The sequence below is a fragment of the Barbatula barbatula genome (assembly GCF_947034865.1).
Source record: "Barbatula barbatula genome assembly, chromosome: 15".
Classification (NCBI taxonomy): domain Eukaryota; kingdom Metazoa; phylum Chordata; class Actinopteri; order Cypriniformes; family Nemacheilidae; genus Barbatula; species Barbatula barbatula.
In genome coordinates, this window is record NC_136778.1 from 2,832,815 (window position 1) to 2,853,778 (window position 20,964).

The following is a 20,964-nucleotide window of genomic DNA, read 5'->3' on the forward strand; positions in this document are numbered from 1 at the left end:
GCGGTGCGTTTTTACGCATACGACTTTACTAAAAATCGTGCACTATAAAGCCTGGTTATCCAATGGCTACTGTTTTATGCAACGGAACTTTACTTCGGTTTAAGAATAAAATGTCAGAAAAAACATAATAACCACAAATGTGTAATTGTCTCACGATATGGTATTTGAAGTGAAACCATGGTCATGCGATTAATACGTTAATGTAAGCAAAACCAAAACCCTTTTACTGAAATAAAACCCACGTACATTTTCTTAAATTACATAAAATCACGGCATTTATGTCACGTATAATGGATGTTGCCAAATACATCAAATGCAATGCGCGTCCCCCAGAGCTGAATCAAATAATCTATAGGTTAAGTGGAAAATTTGGTTACAGACCGCCCATTTAAAGTAAGGTCTCGTTGAGGATTCACACGGGGCGTGACGCAAGCAGCCCACGAACTCACGAGCTGTGGTCCTCCGTGTCCCACATCGCGCATCACAGACGCATCGCGCGCTCCGAGCTGCAGGACGCGGAACGGAGACTGCAAACAAGACATCATCCTTTTCGGACAACATCGACAACAGAAACAATGAAGTTTGTGCTTTTGGTGTCCTTTGTTGCGTTCCTCTCTGCGGGTGAGTAAGAGCCTCGTGCACATGCATCATATTTGTGTAAATCACTTCAGCACCACGGTCAGCACCACGACAGTTTACTGCAGGAGTACATCACGATGGCCATATACTTCAACGATGATTAAAGCACAGGATATAATTAACAATTGAGCATTACGATTTGCACATTTTTCATACTCTGATGTACAATTCTAGATGTGAAGTCCATACCAGTTGAGCAGAATGCGAGGAGAGAGGACTTGGTATGTTATAGCTTCTCTATCTCTGAAACAATGCATTTCTTTTTCTAATCGTTGAAGTTGTACTTTCATTTCAGCTTACCAGGTGTCTGGTTCAGATCCTTTCAAAAGCACTGTATAAAACAGACGGTACTCAACTGCATCCAGAATGCAACAGCATCTTTAAGACAGGTACTTTGTTGTTTGTGCCGTGTTGTCTTTTTTGCTCCAGAGAATGAAACCATTTATGTAACAGTGATTTGTTTACTGCTTGCGACTAGGTGTGAAATATGCTCAGGTTGCTACAATGAAATGGATTTGATGTTCAACACGTTAAAATATCAAATCTACCCATTCAGTAAACCATTATTTTCTTAAGCGTTTTTTCTTGATCATGCATTTCAATGTAGAGTCAGTGAACAGTCAGACTTCATTATCATCATCATTACTAGCCTCAGTATATCGTGCTTGTTGGATGGGTCAATGGGCTTGATTCCATGCGCGAGAAATGGAATAAAAATCAGTTACGATGTACATACTGTATTTATGTATTAATGTGTTGCTCGCTTGTTTTTATCCTTGAATTTAGCTTCAGGTCGTTTTAAAGATGAGAAAACGGGCGATGAGGACACTGTTGAACTGACACGTGAGGAGAAAGGACCAAGAGGAGAGTCTAAAGTCAAAGAGGAGATCATTGAGGATCTACTCAAAGCTGATGCAGTCAAACGGGAGGAGATGCATGAAGAGCGGAGCCAGGAAGAGTTCCCCAGTTTCATGAAAAGAAGAATCAGAGACGATCTTGACGAACCGGAAGATGAACGAAGCCAGGAAGAATTTCCAAGTTACATTAAAAGAAGAATCAGAGAAAAACTTGATGAAGGGGAAGATGAACGAAGCCAAGAAGACTTCCCGGACATCTACAAAAGAAGCAGCAAATATAAAAAAGACACTGAGGATGAGAGAAGCCAAGAAGAATTTCCCCAGAAGAAAAGACATTATTCCATCTTCCACCATCAAAAGCGTGATAATCCTGACGAGGAACGCAGCCAGGAGGAATTCCCTTCGTACCCGTACACAAGGAGCCACCTTCTAACAGGCAAAAACAAACGTGAAGATCCAGACTACGACAGAAGCCAAGAAGACTTCCCGAGCTACACCCACAAACGAGACCACGAGGAGGAAGATGATGAAGAAGAGGACAGAGAGAAGCGAATCTGGAAACCATCACACAGATACCACCACAAGAAAAAGCACCACAAGCGAAGTGAGGACTTAGATGATGAAGACTACTACAGAAGTCAAGAAGACTTCCCAACTTACATCAACAAAAGAAACCACGGGACATCCGAGGACGAGGGGTCCGAAGAGATAAACGAGGAAAAACGATACTGGAAACCCACCCATAGGTACCATCATAAGAAGAAACTTCATCATAAGCGCGCAGACTCCGAAGAATTAGAAGATGAGGAGCCGATCACAGATGCATCCAAGCCCTTCCAGCACCGTTCTCCCGAAGAAGAGGAAGAGGAGAAAATTAGTCGAGAGCTGAATGAAAAGAAATATAGATCGAACAGCCTGGAGGAGGATGAGGAGCGAGAAGACGCCCTGAAGTATCTCGCCAAGAAAAAGAACGAGTTAGAGGAACGTCTACAGAACAACGGCGACGTGTACGACAAACGCTCTCCATGGATTTACAGAGGATTTTACCATCCAGCCTGGTACAAGAGAAATCAAGAGAGTGATCAGCATCCCTACAGTAAACTAGAAGAGGTCGCCGAGACGCTTCGGTACAAAAGGGGCGTGGCCTATCAGGAGTCACGTGATCAGAAGCTTCTCACACCAGAAGAGGTACAGGTCCCGACACTTGTAATAGCATCCCGCAATGTATTATGTTTAGCTTTATGTTCACGCTGTTCTTTTATACGAAGTCTAGCTTTAAAATGTACAAATGAGTAGAAAATATTACATAACTTTTGCATTTGGTGTGTCGTAATCATTAATGACGCCCCTAAGTCACTTATGTCAAAACTGACATGACACGTTTGACAAGGGATGCTACAATGAAAACTGTGGATAAAACTTGCCTTCAAGACGCTATAACATTTTTTTGGCTGATTGGCTCCATAAAGAACCTTTAACATCTAAAGAATATTTTTCTCACAAAAGGCAAAAAAAGCTTCTTCAGATTATGAAAGGTAAGAAAGAGATGATTCTTTAAAGAATCTCTGACTGAGGGGTTCTTTGTGGAACCTAAAATGGTTTTTCAATGGCAACGCTGTGAAGCTTGAAAGGTTCTTCACAGCGATTATATAGAAGAACCATTTTTCAAAGGCTCTTTTAAGAACCATCTCTTTCTTACCTCTCATAATTCAGATGTTAAAGGATTTTCATGAAACCATTTAGACAAAAAAGCTTAATCTACGGCATCGTGAAGCATCCTCACACAGAACCACCGCATGAACGTTGCGATTTTCTGGTTCGGTTTGACTTTATTGAATGAAAAAGAGCAGCATGAACACAGCTAACCATCTTTTGTAATTGACAGAAGAGATGAAAGCATTCAGATTTTAAACAATAGGATGAAAATGACAATTTGTGAAAGAGAATACTAAACACAGAGCAGTAGAAAAACAAGCATTACTCTGAGATGAAAGGACTACGCAGGGACAAATGCGAAACATGATTTACCTGCAAATAACAGCCACAGAATTGCTTCCTAAGAAGCAAAACCAAGGCCAGATTCACTGCCTGAAGTAGTTTGTGTGTGGACGAGCATGGATGAGTTGTGACAGAAATAGAGAGAGAGAGAGGATGTGGGGAAGCTGTAACCCTACTTTAATGCATCTGCTCGTCCTGGGCTTAAAAGGTGGTAATACATCAATATCTCTCTAATGACCGCTTTTGTCAAACGCTCCCTTATAGCAAAGACATTGAGGTTAGTCAATAAGTGTTCAGCTGAAACTATGTAGAAATCACCATTACTTCGAGATTGCAGAGGGACGGGACACATAAAGAAACATTTCACATCACAGTAGAATGGTATAATCTTTTCTCTACATCACCGAGAATGGGAGAATTCGTATTTATGTAGTCACGATAAACAAGCTAGTTTCTGCCCAGGGGTTGGTGTTTGCGGCCCCTAGAGAATGAGTTTGAGATCACTTATGGCTTGACATCTGATTTTCTTTTATTGGAAACTCCACCAAAGTGAAAGATACGATGCAAATCTAAAACGTAACATTGAGTTAATGGCTTTTAAATATAAACATGAATCCAACTTAAAATTCATTTTAAAGGGATATAAAACTATTACATTTATATATACACATTTAGGTGGACTATACCTTTAATTAAATATGTTGCGTATGTTATCTTGAACTGGAAAACGTTAAAGATTTCCAGTTGAGGGCAATGTACCTAAATTTGTGTTTCCTTTTTTAGCAGAAAGAACTCGAGAAACTGGCCTCTGTGGATCAACAGATGAAAGAGAACCAGGCATGAACCGTTATCCTTCCTCCGCTGCCTGTTTCCCCATCAGCTTGACATGTGTCGTCCAGGGATGCTTTAGATGAATGCATTATTTTATGTCAATCTACAACAACTGTATTAGACTTTGACTGTTCGTGAGTCAGTGTATGTTTAATGTGAAAGTGAGAAACAAGAATACAGTGTAGATGTAAAAAATATATGCTTGGTGATATCCTTTTTATCTTTATTGCTTATTCTAAATGATCAGAGAAAACAAAATGCCTGTATAATATGACTTGCAAATCTGAAATGAGGCGTTTAACAGCATGCTAATCGATGTTCAAGTTTCAGTACGTGTTTCACAATCGCTGTTGTTTAATAGATTCTCTGCATTCCTGACTGTTTGCATCTAATAAACAAATGATAAAAACACAATTTAGCGTTTGCTTAAGCGATGATTTACTAAACCTATTCCTGAATAAAACTTAATGGTGCTAAAAATCGAGCTAAAAAATAAATAAGACAGACAGACTGTAAAATTCCTGCAGCTTGACGCAAGACAAAAATAAAAAATGAACTCTTGCAACCGATACAGAAAATAAAGTAGATACTGGCGTTTTTTGATCCTGTCAAAACATTCAGACATTTTCTAGGTAAACGCAAATCAAAATAGTGATCCTCTCATTTAAATAAGTCTTATGATGGACTTTTCTCATCCAGTTTTAGCCTCTTGGCAGCTGGCTCCTCTGATTTCTGTTTAATAACAGATTTGGCAACCGTGGTCCCGGAGAGGAGATACCCGCCGCCTCCACTCATGAGCAGCACTGGATGGGTTCTGTTGGGCAACACCTGGAAAATTATAATATAAAATTATAAAAAACTTGTAGGGGAATAAGATTAAAATTTGCATTGTACTACGTGAAAAACTTCCTTGTAATAAACATGAAGCATGAAAACTGACTCCCACAGTGTAAACAACACTGTAAAATCCCTACCGATGTGATGTGTGACAGGAAAGAGGAATTACCTGGTAATGCCTGATCCAGGAATCTGTTAATCTGAGGTTTATCGTTCCGCCTTGTTCCCTGAGCTTTGTATAACACTCGATCAGAGGCTGTACGAGAGAGATCACAAACTAAACACTCCAGACTTCAGGTTCACTTGTTTCTATGTTTATACAGCACTTTTAGGTCTGTTTCATTTTTGCCAGCTACTGGTCACACTGCACTTGGTTAGTATATTTAAAAAAAAAAAAAGGAAAATAACACTATTTTATTCGTATAGGACTATCCACGATACATATCGCTCCAAAGTAGCTCTACAAAGAATGATGCCCTCAATAAGCAAGACACAATCTATGATGATAAAAACTATAAAAGCAGCCAAAGTTCATCTAGGGATACATCCTTTTGTAGCTGACACGCTTAATTTTATACAAAGTATACATAGCATCTTTCTTCTAAAAGATAGTTATAACTAAAGAAGTTTTTACCTCTCTGTACTGGCAGTACACTACGAACGGCCGTGATGGTGCTACAAACTTCAGCAGACACATTAACGCGGGACAAGGGTGGAAGCGACTAGCAATGACCAACCTGAAACAAACAAAATAAGATATGACTGAAACTGAAAAGAACTATAACGTTGTAACAACAAATTAATCAGTTTGAACTAATAGACTGAACTGATATAGAATGTATTATAAATCGAAATTGAATGTGCATTATGCAAATACATACCCGTCTGCATCTCGACCCTGCAACAGTGCAGAAGCTGAGGTCAGTTTTTTCCTCCTTTCCTCCATCTTCACTTTCTTTTCTTGTGCCTTTTAGATTCAGATACGTTAATTAAACAAAAGTCTTCAAAGTTCTCTGATTTGGACCAGCACGTATGAAATTGGCCCTCTGGAATTAATTAAATCTTGCTTTTCACACTCGAACTGCCGTATCTGCTTTTCATGTCCAACACACTACGCATACGCAAGAGAATCGTGTCTGGTTGGTTTTTTTTGCACTACGAGGAGAAATCTGTATCACAAATGGGACAACATTTTGCCCATAGTTGATATTTATAGTTGAATTATTACTTATTTAATATAATTTCAATATGATTCATATGAAAAAATAATTTAAAATAATATAAGTATTTAAACGTTTGGTGTTTCTTTCTCTCTTTTGTTTGAAGAACTATAGTGTTTAATAATTTTATGACGGATCTTGATTAAACCAACATAATCTACGACTAGGTTAAAACAACGAAATGTGTAAACACAAGCAGAACTAAATAACCCGATTGTTGAATTAAATCTGTAGCAAAATCTGTACATTTCAAAAGCATCGCAGCGGCAAAAACAGCCGACCATAATGTGATCAAGGAAAAACTCCTACCCGCTGTTGTCTCAGTTTCTCTCTCTCTGCTCTCTTTATTTCCTCTTCTGGGTCAATGCTGACTTCCATGCTCTGAGGTTCCGGGTTTCCTTCCACTAACACACCTGAGGTTTTCTGAGAAGAATCCACCAGTCCGTCCCTGCTCCCATCGGTCCGAGAGTCCGTGTCCTTCTCTGATAAATCCAGCGTTCCCGCCAGCAGAGCATTTACCTTACACATCGGAAACTCGTGCAGCGTCTCATGGAAGTGTGACGGAAAACCAAAACTCTCCATGCCAGCTCTGGTTGGCCCGCCGCCGGGATACATCTGAATCACTGAGCCATAACCTGAGAGACAGACACACAACATTAACGTAATGCAGCGAGACTGACACGGGTTCAAATGAACGATAGGGATAGGTAGATGTGCAGAATGAGAATGCAAGAATGCTTTTGCCTTTAAATAAAAAGTGAAAGGTAAGCAAGAAGTGTGACTACCTCCCATCCTCTCCATCACAGAACCAAGAACAAGTCCGGCGCAGGTCTCAAAAACAATGATCTTACTGCTAGCATGGATGTTACCCAAAGTAAGCATTTGTGCTAGAGTATCATAGCGCAGGTGACTAAAAAGTGCACAAGAAAATATTCATTTATTTTCTGACATTTCAAATGCACTTATATAGTTGTGGTTCTTCTGACATACCATATTTTTCCTGGTTCTCTGCCGTGGTACATCATGGCGAGGAGTCGAGTGGAGGGTTTTAGAACTGTAATATCGCTTTCATACCTGTGTGATTAAAAACAGAAAAATGACAGCCCCATCAACATCCTTTCATGAGAGCGGGATAAAATTCATCATGAAAATAAATTGATCTCACTTTCTCTTTTTCTTCTTGATGTATTTCTGCTGAGCGAATTCAGTTTTGTCCTTGAATGTCGTGCTGTTGTCTATGAGCTGCTGAACAATCTCCTTAAGAAGTTCAAGAAATCCAGGATGATTAAGACGTTTTCTTAACTGTCTTACACAAATGACTTCTCTGAGATCTGTACGGTACACACCTGGCCCTTTAACCCTTGCTCTTTCAGCGTTTCGATATCATCCCTGGTCAGTTTTTGTGATCTGCCGTCATCCACGATATGTCTGTTATCTTGGCCTGCTTCCTTTGAATCTACAACGGGAGCAAAATACAAACTTCACTTCAAAATACAACCTATTAAACCGATCACAGCATGAAAGATCCATACCATCATTACTCAAAGAGCTCCCGGCACGCTTCACCATCTTTACTCGGAGCGAACCACCGGCTTCGATTTCAAACATCGTCCCGTGCAGCTGACCGACTGCATTATCCAAGAAGAACCATTGCTTCTCAAAAATCACCTTTCTTGTACAGAGCACAACACACAGACACTCATGTCAACAGGCATCTTAAATACTTTGTAAAACTATTTTGTCAGAAATATCAGATCATGATCATTCTTTTAACCTGGTCCTTACTATGACTTTGGACTGTTTGTTTGCTCACATACATTTGACTGTTTCCAGTAAGAATTTGCTTTTTACATGCATTGCGCACTTCACAATGAGCATGTGCACTTTAAATGCACACTTGCACAAATACTAATATTATTGTTGTTTATGGGCAATTATGCAATTCCATGCATCTTCCTTACATGTCTTTATGTCATTGTCTACTGCTAAAAGCTCCTTTAAAAAGAGCAAAACTCACATTAAGCATTTATACAAATGTTGTGCATGACAAAAACTTGAAATTTCATTTTCCCCTTAAATATCCAGAAGTCTAAAACCTTCATTTCATATTTTAATTGTAAATTTAGAGATTCATAAGCAGTATTCACATGATAAGTGTTGCAAATGGGACACATGGGAACACGTCTTGCATCTTAAGCAAGAAAATGCATCACTTTTCTTTAAAGATTTTAAAATATTGACACAAATGTCCTTCTTTGAAATCGTTTCCTAAATCGTCCTCAGACTTTTGGACCTCACTGTATGAAGAACATTAAGCCCTCGTCTGTACAACCTGCAAAACGTTTAGATTTAACGTCATACGAGGGGTCATATTTAACTAAAGTAACGTTTGTTGTCTTTAATCTTCAGTCAAACTCACTTTTTATTCTCGACCTGCACAGATTTGAAGACGTCTCCTCTCTTCAGCACAATATAATCTCCATAACTGATTCTGCTCTCCGCATCATTGTCTTCTACACACTCCGCCATTTACCACAACAATGAGGATAATGCCCGGTGACACGATGTTTATAAACTACTTTACACTCAAACCCAACACTAATGCGGTAATTTAAGTGATTAGCAACAACAGTATTTCATTCATGCTATGCTCTTCTTCGCACGTGTGTTCTGTCATTTCCTGCTTAAACAGACCGATTAATCGATCGCTGATTTCCAGTGACAAACCAAAGACGATCGCACATTAACAAGGCGCCGCAGTTTATCACAACAAATGGTGAAAAGTGCAACGGGAGACGGAAGTCCCGGCTTTTTCTACAAATTAGCCTTCCGGTCGTGAAGACGATGACGATAAAGGACCAGTGAATGGAAAAATGCTATTTGTTATCGTTTAGCCTAATTCGAGCTAAAGGAACGGTTTAATGACATGTTTAATTTCGAAGTGCTAGTGCAGCGACTTTCCTTAAACGATCTTTGGTCACAGCCAGGCACATTGGCCGATTGCAGAAAACTCGTAGCTAGAATAATTCTTTCCTAAATATGAATTTGGTTCTCTTTTTACCGGGTATATATTGGTTTTCCATCTAAACTACTCTCCTAAATATGGAAGCCCGTTTCCGCCAGGGTTGGGTATTTTTTTTATTAATATCTCATAATAATGATTTAGTATCTCATTATTTTGAGATACTAAGTCATTGTTATGATATACTGAGTCATTCTTTTGAGATACTAAGTCATTCTTTTGAGACACTAAGCCATTATTATGAGATACTAAGTCATTATTATGAGATACTAAGTCATTATTATGAGATACTAATTAAAAAAAATCCCAACCCTGGCGGAAACGGGCTTCCATACACCTATTATATAAAAACGATATGGTAAACAAACAAACAGCGTAACTGCGTTTTATTGCTTTTGCTTGAATATTTCTTGTAAATATTAAAACTAACGATAACTGACTTAAAAAAGTTATACATAGCTTTGAAACTTGACCAGAAAAAACGAATCTTAAATCCAATACTAGACCTCAAAATATCTATTTACTTGTACGGTCAACATTGGCAATGAACATAACAATCTTATAAAAAGCTACTTGGACATGTTTATGTTGTAAACCAACTGGATATTGAACTTTCAGAATAACTGTAAAAATCATTTGCAACCTAATCTTAAAAGAAATCTACTATAGTTCTACACCCACTTTATATCATTTCAATCACGAATAATGTAAGAAAAAGTGTGCTGTAAACTCTATACTGTACAAATGACAAGGGATCAGACATTGAAAAATAGCATAATATACTAATGTACATGCATTTTAGGACATTTTATATCCAGCGATGATGTGTTCATTCTTGTCCTCCTGTAAGTTTATGGAAAAGTTCTTCATCTAAGGTTTCATTTTGGTCCTTTGAGCGCGTTGAAAGGAAAATGTATCCCCCAATATACTCGTGAACCACTTTGCAGTCACAGCTTTGGCAGGAGAACGCCACTGACACATTCTGATCAAATTCAAATTCCACCTGTTACAAATCAGAAACAAAACAATCACAGACTGTATTTCATTTGGGCAACAGACACAAATCAGGGCTTTCTTGACAACTGCCGAAAGTAAAGTAGTCACATACAGATTTCAATGATGTTTGGCAAACTTTAGGAAGCTGTAAACTGCTAAACATTTACCTGTCGGATCTCCCAGTTGACCTTCCATTGTTTCATGTTGGCGAACCTCCAGGTGGTCACCGGCAGACCGCTGGACATGTCAATGCGAATCATTCGGTTGTAGGAAATTCCCAGAATCTCGTCTTTCTTGATCCCTCTAAATCTGAAGAACAAAAAAAACAAAGACAAATTATTTTGATTATTTAACATAATGTTGCCAGGGTTTCGTAACCAAATCCAGAAACACAACCTGGAACGTTGTATAATAAGGGGTGCACGCTTAAAAATAATTACCTGACTATGTAATACTTGATGCCAAACTCCGGCAAGGACTGCCATGCTTGGATGAAACGCATTTTGGCCTCCATGAGAGAAAGCTGGGAAATATTGTGATGGCCGTCCAAAATTCGTACGGTTAGCTGAAACAACAATAAATGTGAATTTTGTTGGTCTCATAAATCACTGTATGATGACTTCTTGTGTGAATAACACCAGTACCAATACGCAAGTGTATTGATCCGGAACTGTAATGTTACCTGTTTCGGCTTGTACTTCTTTGTGTATCGAGGAGAAACGAAACACTCCGCGTTCATCTCCATGGACGCTACGTCAGGAGCTGCCTGACCAGGAGGGGGCGCTAAACTCTTCATCTGCAGGAAAGACTGGATTTTCTTCACCTCTGTGCGGTATGAGCTGTACGCCATAGTCTTGCCTTTGGAGGCCAGAATGCAGGCAGCTTTCCACCTGGCGTACTGCGTTTCCTGTTTGGAAGTGAAATGTTCAAAAAAATCGAAACACCTAGAAATGCTCAATGTTTGCGTCTTGAACTAAAACAACATCATACAGTATAATTACCAAAATAATATTTATTTGGTATGTGCACATTAAACATAATGCTTACATCTCAAGAAGGTTGAGATCAACAAACTTACGTTTTCACAGCGAATATAAACCTCGTTCATTCCGTCGGCCACCGGGAGCAGAAGCTTCAAGCCGAACTTTCTCTCTGTCACATTGACATCAGGGATGACCTCACATCCTGTACAATTTAATGAGATGCGTCATCATACTGAAGTAAACGATGTACTTAAATGGATTATCCTTATCTTCTCTCTGATTGGTCGCTCACTCACCTCGTAGATGAAGCTGCTCGATGGGTTCTTTATTAGCAGAATCTTTGTTTTTGTAATACGAAATATTGGTGTCCCTAAAAACAAACCAGTACTCCTTAAACGGCTTTAATGTCAGTCGTTTGGGTCTGTAGAGAAAAAAGATTTGAACATATGTTTAATAAGACAAACACGACCCCGCCTGTAGACGGACAGTCAGCATGAATGTCCACGTTCTTCAACAATCCTAATGCAATCTCTTATGCAACTCACCTAAACAATTTAAGTGTATCTTCCAGCTTTGGAATGTCTGTAATATCTTCCTAGGAGAGGGAAAATGTCAAATTAACACTGATGTAATGGATAAACATAACACTGTGTCGTCCTAATCTAGGGCTGTCAGACGGTTAATTGTGTTTAATCGCATCCGGAATAAAAGTTTGTGTTTACGTATTATGTCTTTGTACTGTGCATATTCCTTTTGTGTTAATAAGCACATACACATGTATACATATTTATTACCAATCATTTAAATTATGCATACATTTTTATAGATTTTTATATACTTTCTTAAAAATATTTGTAACAATACAAAAGGAATATGCACAGTGCACAGACATATATGATGTAAAAACAATTGTTAATAAATTATATTAATAATCCTAATCATGATGCACGCTGCATAATAAAGTGTTTTTTGTGCTTGGTTTAGCCCTTATAAAGTTTACATTTGAAATATGTCAAATGACAGTTCTCTACACCTCTTACAACAAATCAAATATATTCAACTACAGCAGGTAACATTAACATCAACATTTAGTTTTAAAGGGATAGTTCATCCAAAACTAACAATTCTTTCATCATTTACTCACCTTCCAAATCTGTTTAAATGTTTGTTCTGATGAACACAGAAAATGTATTTGGAACAATTCTGACCAAACAGTACTGGGCCCAATTGTCTACTATAGTAGGAAAAAATTCTTTACATTTTGTTCTGTTGAACACAAAAGAAGATATTTGAAGATATATTTTTCCTACTATGTCCAAGAAGTGTTTTGTTACAAATCCGTCCAAATATTTTTCTCTGTGTTCAACCAATAAAGAAATGTATACAGGTTTGGAACAACTAGAGAGTGAGTCATTCATGACAGAATTGAAATTTTTGGGTGAACTATCCCTTTAATTAGGCACACAGTCATCTATAAAACTGACCAGATCTTAAAGAATATCCTTTAAAAACTCATAATAATAGATACCAGGATCTTCTCAGCGTTTCTTCCTTCAAGTGTGAATTCCAAATTTGACAGAGCGGCCTCCACTTCATCAATCTCTGGCTCGTTGGATTGCGTTAGTGGCTCCGCTGACAAAGTCAATTTACAGATGTGATACTAAAAAAAAAGATGTCCACATTAAAATCACGTTTACATTAAGAAAACTTGAATGTCTCAAAGCCCCAGAGATACATATAACTATGAATAATGTTTGAGATGGGATGAATAAATCGACCAGAACTGGCGAGTGATGTCAGAGAAAGAAGTCCAAGGGTGTGGAGTGACGGTTAACATTGTGAGCATGTACCTGCAGAGAAGCAAACATTAGCATCTCTTCTTCGGTGCAGTCGATCTCCTCCAGCAGTATGGCCCAGCGTGCCTGTTCATACAACTGAGTGATTCTCACAGCGTCATACTATAAAACACAAACACACGGTTGCTGAGGTTTTCATCCATTGCTTATTATAATTCCTCTAGACTATCTTACACACACCAAACATCATTTACTGGTAACACTTTACAATAAGGTGCAGTTTATTACCAATAAGCTAATGCATTAGCTAAAATGAACTAACAATGAACAATTCTAATACAGCATTTATACATGTTAGTTCATGTCAATTTCAGCATTTACTAATACATTATTAAAATGAAAACTGTTAACATTAGTTAATGCACCATGAACTAACATAAATAACCGTATTGAACATTAACAAGGATTATTTCTTTTTAATCTAATGTTAGCTAATGCATATGCTAATGTTAAATAAAAGCACCTTATTGTAAAGTGTTACACATGTATCTGATTCATATATCATCTTCACAAATAAGGTTATTCCAAACGTCTCCAAAGGGAAATGCTAATCTAGTTTTGACTTCATTCATCTCTCACCTTTGGGTTAAGGTCAAAGAAGCAGTGGTACTTGAATCGCAACAGGAGTCTGTCGTTTTCCTGGATGCCCTGTTCCATCAGCGAGCGCGATGAATCCAGCCACCTGAAGACAACAGCTTGGTTACAATCGATTACAGTCACATGTGACTCTTTTGCACTTGACGGAAGCACATAGTGACAAAAAAAATCTCTGTCTAGATTTGAGGACTTGTTTTTACTTTCTTCTACATTGTGCTAAATATGTGAAGTACGGTAAATTCAGTCCACGTATTACCCAGCGTTAATGGCCGCTTTTTCCTCCTGGGTAAGAGTCTTGTATAGTTTGGCCAGTTCCTCAGGTGGCAGGTTCGGCTGGCAGACTGTAAGAGGACTCTCTCCAAACCACATACTGGTGGCATTCGCAGGCAACCCGCTGTCTGGGTCATAGGTCGGAGTCATAGTTTTACTGTACAGACCAAGGGCTCCTACAGCAAGTAAAAATGGCAACTTGTAAATACTTTATTTAGAATCATGTTTATCCAAAAAGAGCGATATCATCGCTGGAAGCACCAAAAACAAAGAGCGTATGAATACCTCCCGCCATGCCGCTGGTAATATCCATGTTTAAGATCTCATCTACGCCTGAGCCTGTGCCCTTTTCGTTCTTCTTTTTCTTCTTCTTTTGATCATCTGGTGGCTTCAGGAGAGACAGTTCTTCAGATCTTCTAATGTCTGCGAACAACAGAGACAGAAAAGATAAACAGTTTAGTAAAGAAAGTACATTCAACATTTCCATCTTTGGATAATTTTTCCTGATATGTCACTATAAGAAAACATTCCTACATTGGCTAGTGTCATCTGTTTTGTGAGATTTGTGGTGAAGAAATGACACGCAAATGTTTTTTTTGGGGGCTCTTAGTCTGATATTTTAGTAATTCTTAAAAATATTCAGGGAAAAGGCAACACAGTAACAAAATTATCTTGTATTTCACATAAAGATGGAAATATCACATTTTAAAATGCAATAGAAATATAGCACATTCCACGCGCACTTACTGAGCGCTTTGCAAATCTCAGCTACAGCCCTGAAGACCACACCAGAAAAGCTAACAGGAAGTATGATGTTCTTCATGTTGGGCAGCTGGAGACAGAGGGGTTTGTGTTGAGGGGTGTAACGCAGGTCAGCATCTGCCTGGACTCCATATTTATCCAGAGTCCAGTGGGTTTTAAGCAGCCAGCAGTTCTTCTGCTCCCACCAGATGGCGTGATCCGACCAGTCCTGAGGGGCCTCTGTCACACACAGCACATCATGTGAGAACATCAGCCAGTACACCCATGTCAAACACACTGATGACATCACATACCTTTAGACCACAAAAAGCGTGAAAAATGTTTGACATTTTTATTCAAGCAATAAATGATTTTGAATGACTATAGTGATGATGGTCATGTGAAAACACATCACAGTATGATAGTAATGAAGGTGTAAAATAGATATTAGTTTTAATTTCAAACTATGAATTAAAATATTTTAACATTACATCTATATTGTTTGTTTTAACCATTATTTTTATTAACATTTCATGCGCGCAAAATTTCATAAATATTAAAACACGATTTTGTAAATTATACATGTTCGACTATATAGCCCGCTACGCAACGCAGACCGATCAGTGAATAACATCAAAGTTCTGCAAGAGCATGTCCAGAGTAAGCATGGGTCGAGTACCGGCTTCAAGGTATACAGAGGTTTGAAAGAGTCAACTAACATTTTCTGTGATACCGTTTCTAAGATGTTTACGCAGAAATAAATAATTAAGTCATGTAATGCAATGTTTGAGGTTTCGGCATAATATATGGGCTATGACAAAAATACATTTTCTGAAAGAATATTAGAATTTAAAGCTTTATTAATCCCTGGCATATACATGTTCTATGATTGTTTGTTAAAAAGAAAATGCATTTGTGTCAAGATGAAAAGTTGTTGTTTGTAACCGCAGACGTTTGAAAATAACACATTTTTAATTGCAATACCGTGAAACCGTGACACTTTCCCTGAAGGTTATCATACCGTCAAAATATCATACCGGCCAGAGCAGACTGCTCATTACGCTTTCGCATCGGTCTCACGGTGCGTTGATGTCATGTTCTGATCCGTTTGCGCAGCATAGCATGACGTCCAACACAACTTTGAAGTTCAAGGCAAACAGCGGCCATGTTGGTTCCTGTCACGCGACGGTCAAATCGCAGCATTCGTTATCTTCCAAATTCAGTAATTACATGTCGACGAGATAAGAGATTCAGTTTCATTTTAGTTGTTTTAGAAGCTCTTTGTCTTTTACAGAACATGGAGAATGAACTTGCACAACGTACATAAATAGATAACATGGGACGACAAGACAAAGGTGGGAGTCTTTAAATACCGTATTCAAGGAAACCCAGGACTTGTTGTTTTATAAGACAGTCTTTTCATAAAAACAGTTTTTGTACTTGGCTTTGGGTTGGTCAGTATTCACAAATCACTTTTATTACATGTATTCCATAAAAAAGCTTGGTATATGAAGGGTGGTTTATTATGAAGTCAAACTACAACCATACTTATAAACCAGACAAAATTAGTTCAAGCCAGCCGCCGCCAAATAGTACAAACATTATGAAACAGTGTTGTATGCCAGTTTTTGATGACATCACTACTCCATACAACCCTTGATGAATACCTTTGTACTCTCATACACATATCTGTCTACAGTAAATATCATCTAACTCACTTCATAATCACAGCACATGGGGTGCTCATAATGATACATCTATTGTGAAATTTAATATAAACAGATCATCGCAATTCACGTATGACTATTTCAAATAAAGGACCTAAAGAACAACCATAATGATTAGCAACTGGGTCAACGGATGAGTTTCTCACTCGAACAGTGAACTTCAGACCCTGTGTCAGCAAACAACACCTGTGTTAAAGAACAAAAGCACTACGTTGGAGGCCATTCAAAGGTATAGAAGGCAAACATGGGTGTACCTGTGCATTAAAACCAGAATAGACTGAAATTCAGTAAACTGGACCAGTGAGAGATGCAGATTTTCATGTGGAATGAAGTAGCTACTTTTTGTTCTTTTTCATGTTTTTATGGGATTCCTGACTGAGGTTTAATGTTTTCAACCAGTGTCAAGCTTACCAAACTATCATTGTTTGAAGAGCTTTAAACAGATTTTTATTGGTTATTCCTTTAAATTGCTTAACTGGGGTTGAAGATCCGCAAATTTTCGAAGTTAAAGCTTAAAAAATGTTTTTCAAAGTTTAAATGTTTTGATGGTTGTGGTTTTTGCAGGGAAGTGTATTCATCTGTTTCTGTGTTGCATTGTTGAAAAGCTTCTAACAGAATATAATAAAAATACATATCAGCCGAATATCACCTAATTTGTAAATTCAATTTTACCATCATACGGGTTTTAGTCATCTAAAATGCAATTCCATATCCAATGCAAGATTGCCATCTTAAATTCAGAATGATTCTTTTTCAGAAAACTTTGAAAATTACTCACTGATCTTTTCCACGAGTTTCAGCATGAGACCTCCGATGTGGAGATCCCCCTTTACCCGTAATTTAAACTTCATCCCCTCATCTCCCTCACGCTGGTCCACCTGGATGCTGAGCTCCCAGGAGTTGTTTCCGTATTCTACTGCAGTGACCATGATTCTGCCTGCAGTCACAGACAAACACAACTAAGGTTAAAGCCAGAGTCAGCTTTATTTATTTACATAGCGCTTTTGAAAGTTTTCATTGTTATAAAGCTGCTGTACAAGAAAACATTGACTATAAGCAGGTTATGCAAGTCAAAACACAGGTCAAATATCAGACAGACTATAAAATCCTATATGCAGTGTTAATTAAATAAAACTATAAAATTCCAGGCAAAAAACAGTATGCAAACGGTGGCGAGGAACCCAAAACTCCATTGGAGGGGAAAAGAAACCTCAGAGGGAAACCAGGCCTAACCAGGGGATTCCAGTTCCCCTCTGGCAAAAGCTGCAGCCTCTGCACTAGCTCGACAGTGCACAACAAGGCAAAATAAAAAAATAAAAGATTTAAGATTATCATTAATAATTGTGTAGAGTCGCCAAGTCCTTCATATCCAGCTCCATCATCACAGCATTTGTCAGGTCTGGGCATGGACTGCGTCCTGCCCGCTCTAGTAACCTTGGAACAATAAGACAAGACTGGCTGAGAGTAGAGTACTGTTCTTCACTCTTTGATGCAACAAATGCCTCGTTGTTATTGAAAGTGTCCCTGGTTCCGGTTGATCTAACTAGTGCAGCCTAAACCTTCAGAATATATATATTATGATAGTGTAGTGTATGCGAGATTAAAAAGATGCGTCTTTAGTCTAGATTTAAACTGACAGAGTGTGTCTGCCTCTCGGACAGGGCAGGGAAGACTGTTCCAAATTTTAGGTGCTAGATAGGAAAAGGGTCTGCCGCCTGCACTTGATTTTGAAATTCTAGGTATTACCAACTGACCTGACACCTGAGAGCGTAGTGCACGTGAAGGACTGTAATACGAGAGAAGTTCACTCAAGTAGTCAGGAGCTAAACCATGCCACAGGGCAGTGTAAGTCTATGTGAAATATTAGTTTATGAGTCATCTGTGGTGTTGAAAAGCCTATTGTTGTGGAACTAGTACAGTAGCCCGAGAAGTGTTAATACTTGTGGTTTTTTGCACAGATTAGTAGTGCTTCTTGGTCTCAGAAGAGAAATAAATACTGAGTATAAAGCAACTTAAGGTTGAGAAGGTTTTCATTTTTTTGTTAACTCTTTGTAAAACAAAGTTAGATATTTGGAAGAATCAAAACACATCTCGTCCCCCATTGACTCCCGTAGTATTTATTTTTCCCTGATATGGCAGTAAAGGGGGATGAGATCTGTTTGCTTACTAACATTCTTCCGAATATTTTCCTTTGTGTTCAGCAGAACAAAGAACTATATACAGGTTTGGAACAATCTGAGGGATAGTAAAGGATGACATTATTTTCATTTTTGGATGAATCATTTCTTAAAAGGGTTTTTAATGACTATGGCCCCTGACAGTCAGTGCAGTCCCCAGATAGACAGACACAGGGTGGAGGAGGGATGTGATTTCAGAACAAGAGCTACTTCAGCTAATAACATTCCTGACAAGCTGAGACAAGACCAAAGGCCGTAAAGACCAACAGTATGACTCACAAACTCATCATGCATTTGTTTTGGTTAAACACCAATAAACAACACAGCCCAAGACTTTGGAGATACAATAGCACAGTCAGATCATGCTTTGTAAGATATGCAATCTGATGTCTTTTGTTTTCTTTTTAACTTCATAAGACGTAAGATTGTGGCGTTGTCCTCTTAAAAGAGTTCTCAATAAGACTTTAAAATCAGGTTTATCCACATTTACTCGAGAGCGTAAAGAATGGATTTGACTTGGCTTGAGATTAGAGATAACAGCTAGAATATTCTTTGAACCAAGAAGGCAAAACTATGTAGCCCCAAGGCAAGCCTGGTAAATGAGAAGGTTAACGTGCCCGCGGGGAACAAGAAAAGAGTTTACACATTCCTAGTGTGAGAAAAAGATACTTAAACTGAATCGAAATCTACAAAACTATGAGGAATTTGCAAAACCAAACATTATGATATCACTGCTAACATGCAACTATACTATTGAACTATGTGTCACTTACATCAACACAAGTAACATAAGATCGTCTATGAAACTATAAAAGCACGAGAATTACGTCAATGTAAAACGTACCGTCGTTCATAACGATGTCATATACACTTTGTTTTATTAAACGTTACATTTGAGTGATAAAAAACAGTACAATCGGTCATGTAAATCGCATATATCGCTTTTATATTTCATTTATGCAAATGAATCTAATGAACGAAAGCAAACCATTCGGTATAGATAGATTTTCCACTCACCAGAATTCGCTCCGAAGTTTTTTTCCCTTTGGAAAAGGAAACGGGTCTACCGTCCAGGTGTGCGGCTGAAAGAAACGCCCAGTCTGCCAATCGTACTACAGCGAAGGAGCGTCTCATGAATATTAATTAGGCTACGAGTTGTGCGTCAGGTGTGCGTGTATGACGCGTCGCTCGATTTCGAAGGCGCTTTGCTGCTGTTGCGCAGTCTTTGCTTACAAATATGAATAAGAACCTCTACAGTAGTATGATTCATAAAGTCAGTCTGGACAGGTAGGCCCGTAACGGAAGTGACTACCCAGACTGACACGAAGACTGAACACTAACCAGACAGTAACTATTGCTCAAGATGTAATGAGCGCATAATGACTAACGTGTCGTAGTGGAAAAACGATTTCTCAGTTTAACCAACATAATAAAATGTGAAAACAGATTATAAGTGTTACCGAAAATGTCAGGAGGCTATAATAAATATGATATATAGCTTATATATGTAAATAACTAAAATATCAAGTGGAATATGCAAACAGCGATAAACGTTTTTGTCATAGTGAAGTAAATTCACATTTACTGTGGACATACTGCACAACTTATTTTCTTTTTTAATGTGACATTCATATTTCAAGGGATGCTGTACTTTAAAACGAAAAAATATGATAATGAGACTATCTTACTATTAACCCTGAGTGTAGCACAACCCACATTTATTTATTCAAAAGCATGACACATAGTAAAACAACAGACAATAGCCTATAACCCAGCTAACAATTTTTGCTTGACTAAATGCTTCCCATGACGTTTTTTAAAGGTTGGTTTTAGGGTTAGTCGGGAACATTTTCATAACAGTATTTTGTGATTGCAAATATAGATTGTAGTTTTTCAAAAAGGGTTTTGCTGAACCCAAATCTCATCCGAACTTTTATACATTTCTATAAACACAGTCCGTGCCCGTTTGTGAAAACTTTTGATGATGAGGTTGATTGTCCGTCCAGCAGAGGTCAGTCTTGGCTCAGTGAGGTAATACAACTTTTTGTTATCTTTACCCACCAGTGCTATGGTGCCACTAAAGAAATACAACATGCACACGAATGTATTCCTGGTAAATACTGTGTGTAATATGCCAATTAATGTAAGTATCCTTGAACAGATTGAACTGCTTTATTAATATTGACAATATTTGAAAGAAAATTCAAAATGAA

General features: G+C 38.2%; 3 protein-coding genes across 3 annotated transcripts; 1 reads left to right on the forward strand and 2 right to left on the reverse strand.

Annotated features, from left to right (window-relative positions):
• The first annotated feature begins 420 nt into the window (after positions 1-420).
• On the forward strand, positions 421-4,729 carry chgb (chromogranin B). Its single transcript, XM_079474190.1, has 5 exons — positions 421-621; positions 814-860; positions 935-1,028; positions 1,426-2,684; positions 4,278-4,729. Exons 1-5 carry the CDS (start codon positions 576-578, stop codon positions 4,335-4,337), a joined length of 1,506 nt encoding a protein of 501 aa, XP_079330316.1. The 5' UTR covers positions 421-575; the 3' UTR covers positions 4,338-4,729.
• trmt6 (tRNA methyltransferase 6 non-catalytic subunit) lies at positions 4,378-9,102 on the reverse strand. The gene is made up of 11 exons (XM_079474191.1): positions 8,802-9,102; positions 7,915-8,054; positions 7,729-7,838; positions 7,548-7,639; positions 7,373-7,456; positions 7,168-7,292; positions 6,692-7,017; positions 6,044-6,129; positions 5,797-5,899; positions 5,332-5,418; positions 4,378-5,153 (listed from the first exon to the last, which is right to left on the reverse strand). The coding sequence occupies exons 1-11, from the start codon at positions 8,909-8,911 to the stop codon at positions 5,001-5,003; spliced, it is 1,416 nt and encodes a 471-aa protein (XP_079330317.1). The 5' UTR covers positions 8,912-9,102; the 3' UTR covers positions 4,378-5,000.
• A 673-nt stretch (positions 9,103-9,775) lies between these two features.
• On the reverse strand, positions 9,776-19,841 carry fermt1 (FERM domain containing kindlin 1). Its single transcript, XM_079474701.1, has 15 exons — positions 19,769-19,841; positions 17,353-17,511; positions 14,854-15,087; positions 14,392-14,529; positions 14,093-14,282; positions 13,819-13,921; positions 13,234-13,341; positions 12,912-13,043; positions 11,929-11,978; positions 11,680-11,804; positions 11,479-11,585; positions 11,083-11,307; positions 10,841-10,965; positions 10,568-10,709; positions 9,776-10,407 (listed from the first exon to the last, which is right to left on the reverse strand). Exons 2-15 carry the CDS (start codon positions 17,501-17,503, stop codon positions 10,234-10,236), a joined length of 2,004 nt encoding a protein of 667 aa, XP_079330827.1. The 5' UTR covers positions 17,504-17,511; positions 19,769-19,841; the 3' UTR covers positions 9,776-10,233.
• Positions 19,842-20,964: the final 1,123 nt, after the last annotated feature.